Here is a 15711-nt window from a genome sequence, read left to right on the forward strand (position 1 = left end):
ATGATAAAATGAATGATTAAAAAGTCAATAATGAAATATATTTGGTGCAATGACCTGAATACATGGATAGTCACCCTTTTGGCCACCAGTACTGGGCAAGTCCATCCAAGTTGGTGTGGACGTATAGGTGTAATTTCCAGTGATTTGCGGAATGGAACTTCTCTCACTTCTTTGTGAATGGAACCGGGTCCTTAGGAGGTGGCGTTCCTCCAGAGAATTTCTGAGCCGCGGCGAGTGAAAGAAGGATGGTGCCTCTATTGCAGTGGTATTCCTGAGGGTGGTCTCCGCTGGATTAGGATGGGTGGCAAGAATTTCAATATGGTGGGTGCTGTATCCAGGTATAGTTTACAGTTGGGGGTTACCGCTAAATTCTCTCTGCACATGTTACATCTGCCCCACCTGCAGTGAATATGGTTTTAACCATTAGAGAGTGATGCCTTTGCAAGTGAACTAGAATAACCCCCTAATTTACAATCTTGTTATAGGAGGTCAAGCATAGCGCTCAACTCAGGACACTGACTTTTAATCTGTTCTGTGGCAATTGTGTGTATTTTTTATAATGATTTGTTTTATGTTTTAAATTGAGCATTATGTGAAAATTCAAATATAATATATTGATAAACTGCGCTCTCTTAGTTATATATTTCTTTGAGTTCCAAGTAGTAATAATTACTTTTGGAAACTGCAACCTGAATGTCTATCTAATTCTCAGAGTGTATCTTTATATTGAATAATTTTCTTTTTATTGCGCCTGATATATATATAGAAAAAAAGGACGCACTCTCCAGTTTTTTTTTTAATGCAATTAAAAAGCTGTGTATTTAGTACTCCAAAAACATCATGGATAAATGTATACTCAACGTTTCTGTCCTTTATGGGCCTTCATCAGGAGTTCAGCATCTCAGACATTCAACCAAATAGAGCACAGCATGGGCAAAGCAGCAGGATCCTACGCGATTCGTCAACTTGTTGACTTCATCAGGGGCAGACGGGGTTCATCAGTTGTATAAGATGACCATACAATATTCTTTGAGGAAAGAGTGTTCCTCGGAAGGATGGTGGTTCAATGTGACGTTTTGAAAGATAACCATTTGATTCCTGATTTGGGAGTTGAACTGTGCACTTCCTCTACACTGAACCCATATTTGATTGCTGTTTGCTGTCGGTCCCAGCTTCACCAGTCCGAATGTGCTAATCCCCTTCTAAGCCTTGAAGACCTACTAAAGGTGGTTATCTTTTAAAACGTCACATTGGACCACCATATCATTCCGAGGAACACTGTTTCCCCTAAGAATATTGTAATAATGTTTAATACAATTTTCAGGGCTGTTACCGCTCCCCCAGACTCCTGTACTTACTCCAATGCACTGTAGAGTGGGAGATTTTGGATTACATTTGGAAACCTCCCTCTAAAAATCCTGCATTTGCCACTGATCAATACATGCACATGGGCAGTATGACTGGCGAGTCCCTCAGCCATATACACAAAGCTACATGCAAACACCAGTATACAATAACTATCCCAGTAAGCAGGGACATATAGATCCACATAGGATGTAGAGCCCCAGTGTGCAGACCAGGGGCGAGATGTAATAGGGTGCGATTAGACAGCTAATAAATTGCAGCACATCACACATGTCACATGTGCAATTTTTGGCCGAAAAGGAGAAACCCGTCCATTGCTGATTATTTTGTGGTTAAAAATAGAATATAAAAATGACTTAGTTATGCAGTGTAACTACAGGTGGACTTGGAGAATCACAAGTCCCAGTGTGTATGGCATTAATGGGCCTGCTGGGACTTGTAGTCCCACTGCATAACCAATGTACAACTAAATGCACATATACACCACAAAAAGTACACATAATAATGCAAACACACACTCAGTCACACTATACTCACCATGCCAGGTTCCCACGCTGGATCGGTCCACTTGTCCAGTAGAGGGTCCAGGGTGAACAACAACAACAAAAAACACATAACCGGCTCTTCTCTTGACCCCTAAGGAAATCCCAGTGACATTGGGTCTCCCCTAAACCAATTAGGGTTCAGTCCTGATTGAATGGAGGTATCTCTATGGAGACATCCAGTCACGGCTGACCTGCTCTGGTTGCAATTTTGATGTGCGATTTTTTTTTTGGTCACAGCAAAACGTGCGATTTTGACTGCAAATTTTTCATCTGCGATTTTCAGTAAATGTGCAATTTTGTAAATTTTTGACCAAAATATCACACATTTCTAAAAATCACACCCTATTACATTACACCCCATTGCAACAAATTATTTACATATCAGTATAAGGGGCAGATGTATTAATCTTTAACAAGAGATAAATCCAAGGGTGATAAGGAGAGATAAACGTCCAGCCAATCACCTGCCAACTGCCATGTTACAGGCTGTGTTTGAAAAAAGTCAGTAAGGAGCTGATTGGCTGGACGTTTATCTCTCATTATCACACTTGCACTTATCTCTTGTTAAGGCTTAATACATCTGCCCCTTATACTGATATGTAACTCATTTGTTGCAATGTTTTAAATAACACTAAACATAGCACACTTCTATTTCCTGAGTCCATTGACGGCCATCCGCAAGTGTGATATTACTGTGTCCTCATGGAACATAAGTTATATATATATTTGTTATTTCTTTGTTTATTCTGACAGTTGGAAACCATCCAGGCGGTTCTGCAGTCTCCCAGCATCCTCCTGTGTGTGGGGCGGGAGCCCTTTAAGTCGCTGCAAACAGAAAATGTGCGTAAGAGCATTACGGAGAAGCTTCCAGGTCTCCGGTCCAATCACAGCGATAACACCGAGATCCTGGACAATAAGAAAAATTGTAAGTTCTATGCAGTGGCGGCGCTTACCTCTGTGGAAGAGAGGGGCTGGCGCGATGTGGGCCCTCCTTCCGCTGCGGCCGCGCTCATTGTCCCCTCCAGCTGCATCCGCTTATCCTAGGCCCCGGTCCCCATCGCGGTGCTGGCGCATGTGCAGTAGCATCTTCGATACTGTGCATGCGCTGGCCCCTAGCATCTATGGACTGCTTTCGCAGCAGCCCCTAGAGGCATATTCAGGGTCCCAGGTCCGGCGCATGGGCAGATCATCCTCGTACTGTGCATGCACGGAATCCGGTTTTTATGGGCTGCCGCTCAACAGTCCATATAAAGGCATCCTGAAGGGAGGGAACAGCTCCCAATGGGACTGCCCTGGGTGACTGGCAGGTCGGACTTCCAATAGGAAGTCACTGCCAGTCACTGTGAAGCCAGTGCAGTCTCACAGAGCAGATTGTATATGGATTCACTTAGTCAGAGAACAGTGGCGGATTTTACCTGGGAGGGCTGCAGCCCTGCAGCCCATAGGTAAAAACCGCCACTGGTTCTATGTATGAGCCAATGGAGAGGCGCGTGTCACGGACGCTAACGCTGCACATTGCGCTCCTTGTCTGCCTGTACTTATTAGGTGTGCCACGCCAACATGTGTACTACAGAATAATTAGTACAGCACAGAGTACTAAGCACCATGGGTAATATACTCTGCCCTTTCTTTATTACCTTGGCAAAGATGGGTTTCCAGGTGTCTGACAGACAGGGGGAAATTTACTAAGATGTGTATTCTACTTCACATTTGACTATGGGCAACCAATCAGAATCTACTTCTTATTTAGCACCCTCTAGAAGATAGTAGGCAGGATCTGATTGGTTGCCCATAGCAACATCACATGTGAAGTAGAATACACATCTTAAGGTGCCCATACACGGTACAATTATTGTATACAATATCGCATCTCATCGTATCTCGGTTTTGCAATGAGATCTAGCACAAAAAGTATGTGCTGGATCTCATCTCATCGCAAAACCGAGATGCAATGAGGTGCGTACCGTGTATGGGCACCTTTAGTACATTTTCCCCACAATGTCTAGGCTGATACTGACAAAAACCTAAAGGTCCATACACACTGGGCGATTATGCCCAGCGTGTATGGGCAGCGATGATCGCTGTCATCGCTGGGTGGAAAGACGCTCAGTGCATACACACTGAGCGGCTTTCCCCCTGTCTGACACTGCCAGCGGGGGTGGACGGCGTTGCATAGCGCAGCGCTATGCAAAGCCATCTACAAAACCGCTGATCTGCTGGAAATACCAGCAGATGAGCGGCTTTCCCAGCGATGATGCGGGAGCGCGCATCACTGCTCGCCGCTCATCGCTGGGCCATATACAGTAGGCGGCTTTGAGCTGAAAGCCGCTCAAAACACCAAGTTTGAGCGGCTTTCAGCTCAAAATCGCCCAGTGTGTATGGGCCCTAACACAGTTAAAAGTTAGCTGCGTGCATGATCCACCTTTATTTAGTCAGCAATTTAAAATCAGAAAATGATGGGGTACCATGTGCCACAAATGGCAGCATATGATTGAGAGGAGACTGGATTAAGAGGCATGTGTTTCATTGGTACACATCCAATCATGAGCTACTATCTTGGTGTCAGAGTACCCATCAATTTTCTACTGAGCCAATCAGTGACGGATACAACACAGGGCTTTATAAGAAGGCTGACCACCTGCTTAGCATTTCAAATAATGTTTTACCTTCGCATCTGTTTTAATAAGTACAGTATATGCAACAACGAACTTAAAAGAGGTAGAACTAATATTTCATATGAAGTGAACGTGGAACATCAGGATCAGGGTTTAAAGCAGCAGCAGGAGTGATTAGATCCAGTCCGGGTTTTCCTAATCTGATGTGAATCATGGTTTGGCTAATTGACAACACCTGTGGTTTCCTGTTAAATGTCTGTTCAGAGCAGAGGGTCAGGGTTCCCAATGCCAGATAGTGGCTGTGCAATAGGATTGGGTTGTGGGACTACACTAGGGACTATATAGAGTACCATGGTGTCTTTATAGGAGGTGTACTACATACTAGCATCTCCGTCGTTCTGGCACCCAGTGGGAAGGTGGCGAAACAGACTGCGAAACCAACACTTTTACACGTCTGTAGTTCACGTTTGATGTCATGAAACGATTTAATCCAGTGATTAGTTAGTACACGTACGACAGACTCTCTGGTAATCACAGGTCATCATAACTACCTTTACATAAATGATTCTGTACAGACCTCCAGATATATGTAGGATAACTAGCAAAAGCACCTGCCTGTCTGGCCAACAACTGAGGCTGCAGATCATTAAAGTGCTATTATCACGTCCCATTACTCTTAAATAAAACCGTCTGCTACATAAACAGATGAGGAACGCTGAGATGTTAATTCTGGGAGCTCAGGAAGGGGAGGTGCACACAGAAGCACCATGCCTTACTGTTTATCCCTGTGGCTTTACCATGTTCCGCTAATCCAGAGGCCCTGAAAACGCTGTTTGATCTCGGGCGTGAGTCAGCTTGTAGTAACACACTTCAAAGTGAGTGTGTCCAGGAGGGAGGCAGAGACGGGCCGTGAGAATTGGGCTGGAGGAGAAGGGACCTGAGGTTCCCCTGGATATATTATTGCACATAAATTACCTTTATTTCTGAGGTGCTCTTATACCGCATGAACCCACTCCGTAAGCAGCACATTTACGCTGCTTACTGAAGCCAAACTGAATCACCTCCTCCGAGTTAATCATTTATAATCATAAAATCTCAATGACACCAGGAATGTATTAAAATCAATGTATATATATATTAATCACCAAATCTCAAGATAAATATCGTTATCAGCCTTCTGTAAACATATCAGCTTGTGACACAGGCTGCATAATAGCTTAAATAGAAAATACTCCAATTTCTAAGCGGCTAACAGTAGCATGTAAAGAGGGGTCCGGGTCAGAACTACCATTGGTACAGCAAGTGCAATGCACCGGCGGGCCCGGAGGACTAAGGGGCCACTGCTGCCCAGACCAGCAGCTAGTACCCCCTCCCCCTACTTGTGTGGGGCCCAAATAATACTTTTGCAACTAGGCCCACCACTCCTAAGTTCCGCCACTGGAAAGAGAATTGCCACTTCCTCCTTCCTATTGTAGAAATAGGTGAAAACTTTTAGGCTCATGCCCTTGGATATGGGTCGACATAACTTAGGTGGACAGTCATTAGGTCCGACCACTGTAGGTCGAAAGTCACTAGATGTTTAGTCCTAGTGACTGTTGACCTATAGTGGTCGACCAAATGTTGACCTTTTACATGTTGACCTTTCAGTGTTGACCTATTGACTGTGGACTGGATACTGGATGTTGTCGATTCACTTGCAGAATGTTTTTTTGTTCTTAAAATGCATAAATGCCTGGTCACGTGGTATGTGACCATGTCAGTGGAAGCCCACCTGTCTAATATCTTATGTTTTTTTTTTCTTTTTATTCTTCGTTGGCATCTTGGCACCCTCCAGCAAATTTTGGACTGAAAGCCAAAAAGAGTGTGATTCACCCTCGCTCAGCATCAAGCAACAAGACCAGGTTCTCCTTGTCCTCAGAAAAATCTTATCCCAATGGTTTAAACATGTCGCCGGCAAACAGCGGATTTGGCTCCACCTGTCCATGTGACAAATCCGACGACACTGGGCACTCTATAGTGAACGATGACATTGAGAAAAGGGTTCACGTGAACAAAGATGGCAGCCTTTCCGTTGAGATGAAAGTACGTTTTCGCCTGCTCAATGAAGAAACACTTCAGTGGTCCACACAAATAAAGAAGTCCAGCACATTCGGAAAATCGAAGTGTGAGCAGCTTTTGTTGCATAATGAGAATGGCAAAACAGAGGGCATAAATCCCGAAACCTTTTCAGAAACAGACGACTCTTTCTATCCATGTGATGCCGACTCGTACAGCTCAAAGCTTAACGATGCCGAATTAGACGACATGTATTGTGCCAACTGTGGCATGCAATGTCAAGAGTATGATATTTGGAAAAACCCTATGCATGCCAACCAGCAAGAGGACTACGTCAAGAGGTCTACATGGCAGACAAGGTCATCTGCTTCCAGTACATCCTCGCACCACACATTAACGTGCAATAAAAAGGCATCTGTAGATAGTCTCCATGCTATGTCTTCTGAAGAGTACACAGAACACATTGTGCACAAATCTGCACATTATTCAGAATCCATGGAAAATGGAGAAACTATGGTTAGATATTCAACCATTAGTCGGTGCACAAGTTGTAGTGGTCAGTCAGCCTCAAATGTAGAAGCAGTCTCGGATACTGGACGGAGAAAAACGGGTGACAGCCAACACAGGTCATGTTCCGGTTTAAAAAGTCAAACTTCCTTGCAAAACAACCAGTCCCCAAATTGGGAAGGACAGCATGACCTGAAAAGCCATGGTGGTAGCTTTGAAGAGCCTGTTGAAACATCTCCTACACCGTGTGTTGATGGAGAAAAGTGTAGTAGGAGAGCAAGTGTTGTTTCCCAGTCATCGTCTACAAAGAGCAAAAAGAAAAAGAGAATGCTGAAGAAAAGTAGCACAAACCAAAAAAGCATTGGATCAAATATCAGCTATAATGAAGAGGAAGAAAAAGACCCACTCAGCACTAAAGCATCACTGAAGAACACCCAAGGCATGTCAACGGAAACGGGAGTCTCAGATGACCTTAGCAGTAACGAATGTACAGAACAGAAAAAAAGCCCAAATGATAACGAAATGCCTGATGATCACATCAATGAAGAAAGCATATCAGCAACCAATCCTTTAAAAGCCAGTCACGGTGACTGTGATAACTGCCTAACAGGTTCTTCTTCTCATTCCATATCTTCTGCTAAGGAGGAAACCGACATTCATAGTCAAAATGACCAGCAGGTTGTATGTAACTCTCCTTGCTTGACTTCCATATCAAAGCAAAATAGTGAAAAACTGTTGCACATGCATGGAAGTGTGGATCCTTGTGAGAATGATATGCAGGAAAACCAGTCAACCTCTGAATCTAAAAGAAAATCCTATACGGACAATCAGGGACAAAGCTTTCAGTCCAACACTTCTTCTCTGTCAGTGTCCTCTCTCAGTAAATCAGCCTTATCTTGTGCACAAGAAGAACCAGAAATCCTGAACCACCAGGAAGATAGCAATGAACCTACTAAAACACAACATACAGATGACTCCAGAGATTGCTCCACAGCTACTTCAGAGGACAACGGTCAAGATAGACTTCCCATCTCCCGTTTATCAAGCAAATCCCAGTCATTTAACTCTAAATGCAACTTTGCTAGCAGCCAGGAAAATTACAAAGCTTTAAGTGTTAGTTCCAGAGTTTCGTCATTATCTGAACAAAAGAGCAGATTCTTAGGTTCCCCTGAAATGTGCGACCGGGACTCGTCCAAAGGCAGTGCCAGAGAACCGTCAGAAGAAGGTGAGGCACAAAATGAACACATTCAAGATGCTGACAAGTGTTGCACACAAACAACCTTGGAGACTAATTGTATTTATAGTCCCTCTCCGCCAAAAGGGAAACCAGCCAACGGCTATCTAAGGTCAGCACAATTTAAATATTCCAATACTAGTATAGGCAGTGACCCAATGAAAACAGTCAATGGTGAAAATACAGACAGTTCAAGGTCTTCTACACCTGGTGTAAAGGGAATGTTGGCATCGAGGGCCAGTACGGAGACCTGCAAGAACACAAAAAAATCTGTAGCCACACATAACAGCGCGGAGGAAGTACACAATATCAAAAAACGTAAAAACAGTTCCAGTTCTTCAAAGAGAAAACAGAAGGGAGAATCTTTAGATGCAGACAGTAAAATGAATGGTGAACTTATTCCGTCTGCATTACCAAATGTGACCCCAGAGGAAGTGGTAAATGAGTGGCTAAGGAAAATTCCTTCGCAAACAATGGTTGTTGAATATGAAGTGGAAGAATGCCCCAAAAAAACATGTAAAGAAGAAGTAGAAAATGAAACATCAGAGACAATCGTTGAGAAAGAAGATGGAGAGTTGGTTAAGGATTCAATAGCTGAGATACAAAATAACAGCCAAGGTATGGAGGAAATTACCCATGGTATGTTCTACATTAATGGCTCAGATAACACTCAAGATGCCAATATTTGTGACAAAAATGAAAATGAGGCATTAAGTAACACAACAATGACAAATAATAATGTGAAAAGTGGGACCATTCCTGCAGAGGCTACCTGGGATAAAAATTCTCTTCCCAAAAGTATTCAGACCTCGGTGCAAATAATGAAAGCATTATTATGCCCGTCACAAGAATCAAAGTTTGACCGGTCGAATAGTTTACCTGAACTATCCCAAGCCATGGGGAGAAAACTTAGTAACTCAGCAAAAGTACTGATCTCATGCCTCGCTAGTCTTAAGCTTCTCGATGAAGGTACCACTGATCCCACAAAGAACTCGAATGACTTGAACAAATGTAAATACATTGAATTATTAAACATATTTCAGGTACTATGGGCAGAGGATCCAACCAGTAAGAATATAAAAAGTATAACCTCTGGAAAAAACTACATCAGAGAAGACGAATTAACTCCAGTTTCCTCCTCAGGAGTTGATATCAACAGTGGATTCGGAGGCTCTGGTGATGGCAGTTTAACCGGTGGAGGTGACAATGCAATAATAGCTGAAAAGTTGGCCACAGTAATACATGAAGTTAAATGTGCTACCAGTAATACACAATACTGTGAACAAGAGCCAGTGGCTTCTGGAGGTCAAGATAAAGGTCATAGTCAACAAACTTCAACTGAAAACCTTGACGCTTGCTTGAATGAGATCAAATCATGTGTTATGGATGAAAATATGAATGAGAAGAAGGTAGACAATGGGGACAATGACTTACAAATGAACAAAGAGTGCAGCGATAATGATTCTGTGAATAATGTAAATGATGAGTGCATAGATGCCCCAGAGGAACCCAGGAAGTGTAGTCAAGATACCATGAACATCCTTAGCCACAGTGAAAATGTTCCCACATTCAATAAGTACAATTCACAGGAGACAAACTGCTTTAATTCTCCAAGTAACTGCCAGTCAGCCATCAACTCAACATCAGATTCAAATGGGGGAAATGAGGCAATTATTGATAAACAAACATATGATGCTGACCCAGTTTGGGTACTGAAACTGCTGAAAAAAATTGAGAAAGAATTTATGACTCACTACGTGGATGCCATGAATGAATTCAAAGTCAGGTGGAATTTAGAGAACAATGAGAACCTTGACGTAATGATTGCTGAACTAAAGAATGAGGTGAGCCAAAGAATCGAGAGAAGTATCTCGAATGAACTAAAGAGAATAAAAAGCAGGGCAGGAGGTAAGGTGCCACGACCCCCAGAAACGGGAAGGCGCAAGTCTTCTCTACAAGCTGATGAAAGACGAAGACGCCTACAAACATTGCATCAGAGGTCCATCCAAGGTGGCACAAGTTACATTTCATGTGAAACGGATGAAGAAGACCTAACTTTCAGTGCTTCATTTGGAGATGAGAGCCCTGGACAACCAAACGAGGAATTCTGCCCATGTGAAAAATGTATACAGCAAAAAAGGGCCATTAAATTGGCGAAACCCAGGGCAGATGTTGCTGATGCTCCTATCATTAAAGCATTTGACCTTCAACAGATCTTAAAAATGAAGAAGGAAAATAATGACCCAAAAAATGATCAAAATGATACAGCTGTCATCTCTCCACTAGAGGATTGTGCCAGAGATGTTGAACCCAGCATGGTAAATAACTGCTCTGCTGAGAGTGTAGAAGACCCCAATGGGACTGGGGATGACATCTTGATAGCAACATCTGACATTTCAGGGAATGATAATGAACTTAATAGTCATGAGGACAGGTCGGTAGTGGATGAATGTGAAGTTTCTGCATCAAATGTTTGTCAGAGTAATGTTACACATCAGGAAGAGGAAACAGAACCTCTGGAGAGTAACCCTGAAGAAGAGAGCAAGACTATAGAAGGTTTAGATGAGGAAGGGGAAACTGATGAGTCTGATGAGGTGGACAGAAATTCTGTCAATGAAAAAGTGGACGAAATGGACAAGGAATGTCAGACAGAGGATCCAACTATAGAGGAATGCATAGAGGAGAAGCAAAACGAGCAAGCATATAGTTCTGAAGAACTACTTGAAGAAAACACCCAACGGTTAGAAAATAATCATGATGAAACCAAAGAAACTGATGACGAGCCAAACACGACTGACGCAGCCAATGTTTCAGCTGATGAGTTTTCAGAAGTTGAAGACTGCAACGAAAACACTAGCAACTTCGAGGGAGATGTTCTGGATAAAGACGATGAGACTTCAGAAATGGGTGACTCACACTTCCTGAAGTCTTCGCTACGCCAAGGCTCTCTTATAACCCAGAATGGCTCTGGTGAGGACGCAGACACAGCATGCAATGAAACAAACAATAATGTAGGCGAGACGTCACCTAATGAGCAGTCAAACAGTTCAGGTAGCAAGAAGTCCCAGATGTACCCAGCTAGTTCCTCTGAAGATGAGGATGGGGACACACCATGTGGCAGTCCCGACAGCATAAGTAAAAATGAAAATATTGATCAGGCATTTGTAAATAGCAATGGCAGCTTTGAGGAAGGAGACAATAAATCGAAGAAGGATTCGAATGAGGACATTATTGACCAAGATGACTTGGACTTCTAAGAAGTATTGGAGCTATAAATGTATTGACTCAAAGGGAGAAGCTTAAATATTCTAAATCGAGAAATATTTTTCCTATAAAAAGTATATATCTATCGCCATTATTTCCACGAATAGTTGTCAGCACAATTTTAGAACTCAGGTTTGATCTTGTACTTTAATATTTCTGGACCAGTGTTGGACACTTATATGTAAAAGGCCTCTCAGACTCCAAATAGCAGGTTGATCCTTGATTGGCTGGTTAACTTGGTAACTGAAATTCCTTATTAAGTATTTGTTTGCAACACAAGGCAAATAACATAACAGATAACCAAGGCTGCCATCAGAAAATGGGGGCCCCGGGTCTGATGAAAAAAGGCAGGGCCTCCCCCTGTGGCAGCTTCTGATTGGCTGCCAGTCCACGAACTCCAATTTCAAAATTCCACCAGTACTTTCTCCATGGCTGCCTGTCCATGCACCAACTTCAATCAGGTGACCGCCTGGCTCCAATCAAGAGATGGAGAGCCCCCCCCTGATGGCAGCCCTGCAGGTATCTAGCATAACCAATTTGAGGGCTCAGCTCTGATACCTGTTATACAGCATTATTCATGTCCGAACAACGGAACAGAAACGTAGACTGTAGAAGGTAGATAAAGACCAACTGGTCTATTTGGTCCTACAATTTTATTTATTTATACTGATTATGTTGCTGCCAGGAGCTAAGGTGCCACGGCATTCTGTCCAATATCGTGTGCAAATGTTCTGTAACTCACGGCAACCAATCAAATCCAGCCGTCATTTAAAAAAGTTTTATTTTAAATGAAAGTAAATTTTTGATTGATTGATTGATATAATTGATATAAATACTATAAATTTGTCACCAAATAATGTTTCACATTTTTTTATTATTCTCTGTAAAATGTGAACGCCCCCTGTACAGGGTGCTAATTGGTAATCATAACTTTTAAAGGTTATGCGACTGATAACTTCACCATGAAAGGCTGCATTCAGGATGCCCTGTTCAGTACAACACCGGGAATCTTTTCCAGTTCAGCTACTTACTATGAAAGGTGGAGAGGGTTTAATCCTCGTAGAGATATAAATTTGAAGAGAAAAGGCCTAATTCAGACCTGTAATGCTGCAATATTCGCATATTGACAAAACCATGCTGCACTGCAGATGGGGCAGATGTAACAGGTGCAAAGAGAGTTAGATTGGGGGGGGGGGGTATGTTCAAACTGAAATCTAACATGCAGTGTAAGAATAAAACAGCCAGTATTTACCCTACACAAAAGTAACTCAACCAAATTTAACTCTTTCTCTCTGCACTTGTTACATCTGCCCCACCCGCAGTGCAGTATGGTTTTGTAAGGTGAAAGGGGCCAAGAACATGGAAAAGAAATTCTAGAATGTATATATGTAAACACTGTAAAAAGAACCTACTTATTATTTAAATGTAATTAGCCCGCTTTTTATTTGTGTTTTCGGTATGAAATGGATTTACCTTCACTTGCTTTTGTACAGTTGCCATTCTAATTACTGCACTACATAACGCACAAGTTTCTATAACACAAGGCTACAGCAATTGTGTGTAAGCGATTCAGTTGTAGTTTAGGTTTCAGTGCTGAGAAAGCGTCTGATGCGAAACGCGTCACTGGTGCTAGAGCAGACAGACCTCCAATTTCTCCTACACACTTAGCCACGAGGAACATACAACTGATCCACTGGTGTTATCTAGGGTTCTCTCTCTGTGTACATCTAGTAACCGCTTCATATTAAGCACTTTCTACAATAACTGCATTTTACAGTCCAACTTGTATTTAATGTATAACATGAGAACATAATGTTAATTATCCTGTTGACTTTAATGTTATTGTGTCATTAAAAGAAGACGTCTATGACTAACATACTTAGATATCTTGTTCAGCACTTATCTAGCTTACAAAGTGTCATGTTTTGTCCTATGGTGAAATGCGTAAGGAGAATGCGTCACAAGAAGCTGTGCACCATCAGCGGTGGTAAGGATGAGATATGCAGAATGTAGGTAAATAAATAAGATAAAAACACTACACAAATTAACTACCCATTTTATTTAGGGGGTGGGGGGTGAACTATAAAGCATCAGCAGAGTATTCTAAACTAAATGGATGGTTTAAAGGATCAGATCTGACAAAATAAAACTGACTTACAAGAACAAGCTGTCATTGGACAATGTAATGTCTTGCTGCTACATTTATAAATAAAACTAATTAAAAAGTGTCTTGTTTACTTTGTGTGCGTGGTTTGCACCGTTGGCTAGTGTGTGGATGCGGTTTGTACCGGTGGTTAGTGTGTGTGTGTGGTTTGTACCGGTGGCTAGTGTGTGGGTGTGGTTTGTACCGGTGGCTTGTATGTGTGGTGTGTACAGGTGGCTAGTGTGTGGGTGTTGTTTTGTATCGGTGGCTTGTGTGTGTGGTTTGTACTGGTGGCTAGTGTGTGGGTGGGGTTTGTACTGTGGCCAATGTGTGGGTGTGGTTTGTACTGGTGGTTAGTGTGTGGGTGTGGTTTGTACCAGTGGCTTGTGTGTGTGGGGGGCTTGTACTGTAGCCAGTGTGTGGGTGTGGTTTACTGGTAGTTAACGTACAGTACAGACCCCTCTATTCTAAAATGCCCAGATGCAGGGTGATCTTGCTACCTTGCATGACCACTGAGCAATCAGATGGACTGGTCAGAGTAGTCATACAGTATATGTAGAACGCTGTGCAAAGATGTGCAAGAAATCCTACATAGTAAGAAGAATGCTCTCACAGATAGGTAGGTGAGATGTAATGGGGTGTGATTTTGTTTTAGAACAAACCAGATATAATTTGCAATTTCTGGCAATTAGTAATGGAGGTGTTAAATTTTTAGTAAAAGTAAAAAAAATGGCCTGGGACCTCCCCCCTGAGCATAACCATCCTGGGGTCTATGAGACATTCCTGGTTTCAGAAATATGGGGGACAAAATTGTTTGGGTCCCTCTGTATTTCAAAAACCAGCACAAGGCTTTTAGACCAGTGCTGGTTCAAAAAAATACATGGAAAAGAGTAGCGGTCCCCTATAATTTGCAACCAGCACTGGGATGCAACAGCCAGCGGTTTCATGCCACAACCATTTTTTACGTAAGGTCCCCTGGCCGTACCATGATCACCCTGGGGGAGTGGGGACCACCCCAATAAAGGGGTCCCTCCCGGGCTTCCCCAGTCCAGCGCTAAAGCCCAGGGATATTCCCGGCACCCCTGGGTGGTTACTTCATACTCACCTCCTCCAGTAGCTCAGTCCTCTTTTTCAGTAGGCATCCAAGCCCAGCAATCAGGTCTGAATGACCCCCTCTGTTTCTGGGCAGGGTAAATACTGTCTGCTTTTTTCATGTATCCCACAAATGTTTGCTTTATTTTTAAACTGCTATTTAAATTTCGGTTTATATACAACCCACCCGCTCTCTGCACAGGTTACATCTGCTCCGCCTGCAGTGCAGCACAATTCTGGCCAGTTGCTTGCTTATTTGCGTTACTTACACACATGAATCAGGCCCACTATTGCGAACCATAGAGTGTGAGTATTTCTTGCGTGTCGGCAGTAAAACAGAAGCTTACGTTTACATTGAGAATGAGACAATCGCCATAATTGGAAGTGCCAATTGTTTCCTATAGTTACGACCTTGATCACCCACCAAACTTGTTAATACCAAGCATTGTGATTGCTTCCTGTTGTTCTGAGTCACTGCACTCCAGAGAGGTCGGCTTTGGCAAAATATTTTGTTGACGATGGGCTACAATGCAAACGTAATGAATGACCTGGAATTGTATTTATCCATAGGGGAGAACTTAGGGCCGAGACAGTTTGCTAAATGAATTTCACCAGCAAAACAAAACCTCCATAAAGGCGATTTTATCAGAGTAGTAAATCTACTCCCAAATAAATATACCTGTGGCCATAATCTGTCTACCTACATGCTTGTTTCCAGGGGTTTCTTGCTTGTTGCCAGGGGTTATATGCTCATTGCCAGGAGTTTCTTCCTTGTTGCCATGGATTACATGCTCGTTGCCAGTGGTTTCTTGATTGTTGCATGAGGTTACATGCTCATTGACCGGGGATTTTTTATGCTCATTACCAGGGATTACATGCTTGTTGCCAGGG

General features: G+C 42.8%; 1 protein-coding gene across 1 annotated transcript in view; it reads left to right on the top strand.

Annotated features, from left to right (window-relative positions):
- Positions 1 to 13729, top strand: part of RP1L1 (RP1 like 1) — a 58608-nt gene extending 44879 nt beyond the window's left edge. The window contains exons 3-4 of the mRNA XM_083178783.1: positions 2664 to 2835; positions 6360 to 13729. Of these exons, the coding sequence (XP_083034909.1) occupies positions 2664 to 2835; positions 6360 to 11578 (5391 nt within the window). The 3' untranslated portion in view covers positions 11579 to 13729. The remainder of the gene's footprint in view (positions 1 to 2663; positions 2836 to 6359) is intronic.
- The last annotated feature ends 1982 nt before the right edge of the window (positions 13730 to 15711 follow it).

The sequence above is a fragment of the Crinia signifera genome, chromosome 3 (assembly GCF_055691185.1).
Source record: "Crinia signifera chromosome 3, ASM5569118v1, whole genome shotgun sequence".
Taxonomy (NCBI): domain Eukaryota; kingdom Metazoa; phylum Chordata; class Amphibia; order Anura; family Myobatrachidae; genus Crinia; species Crinia signifera.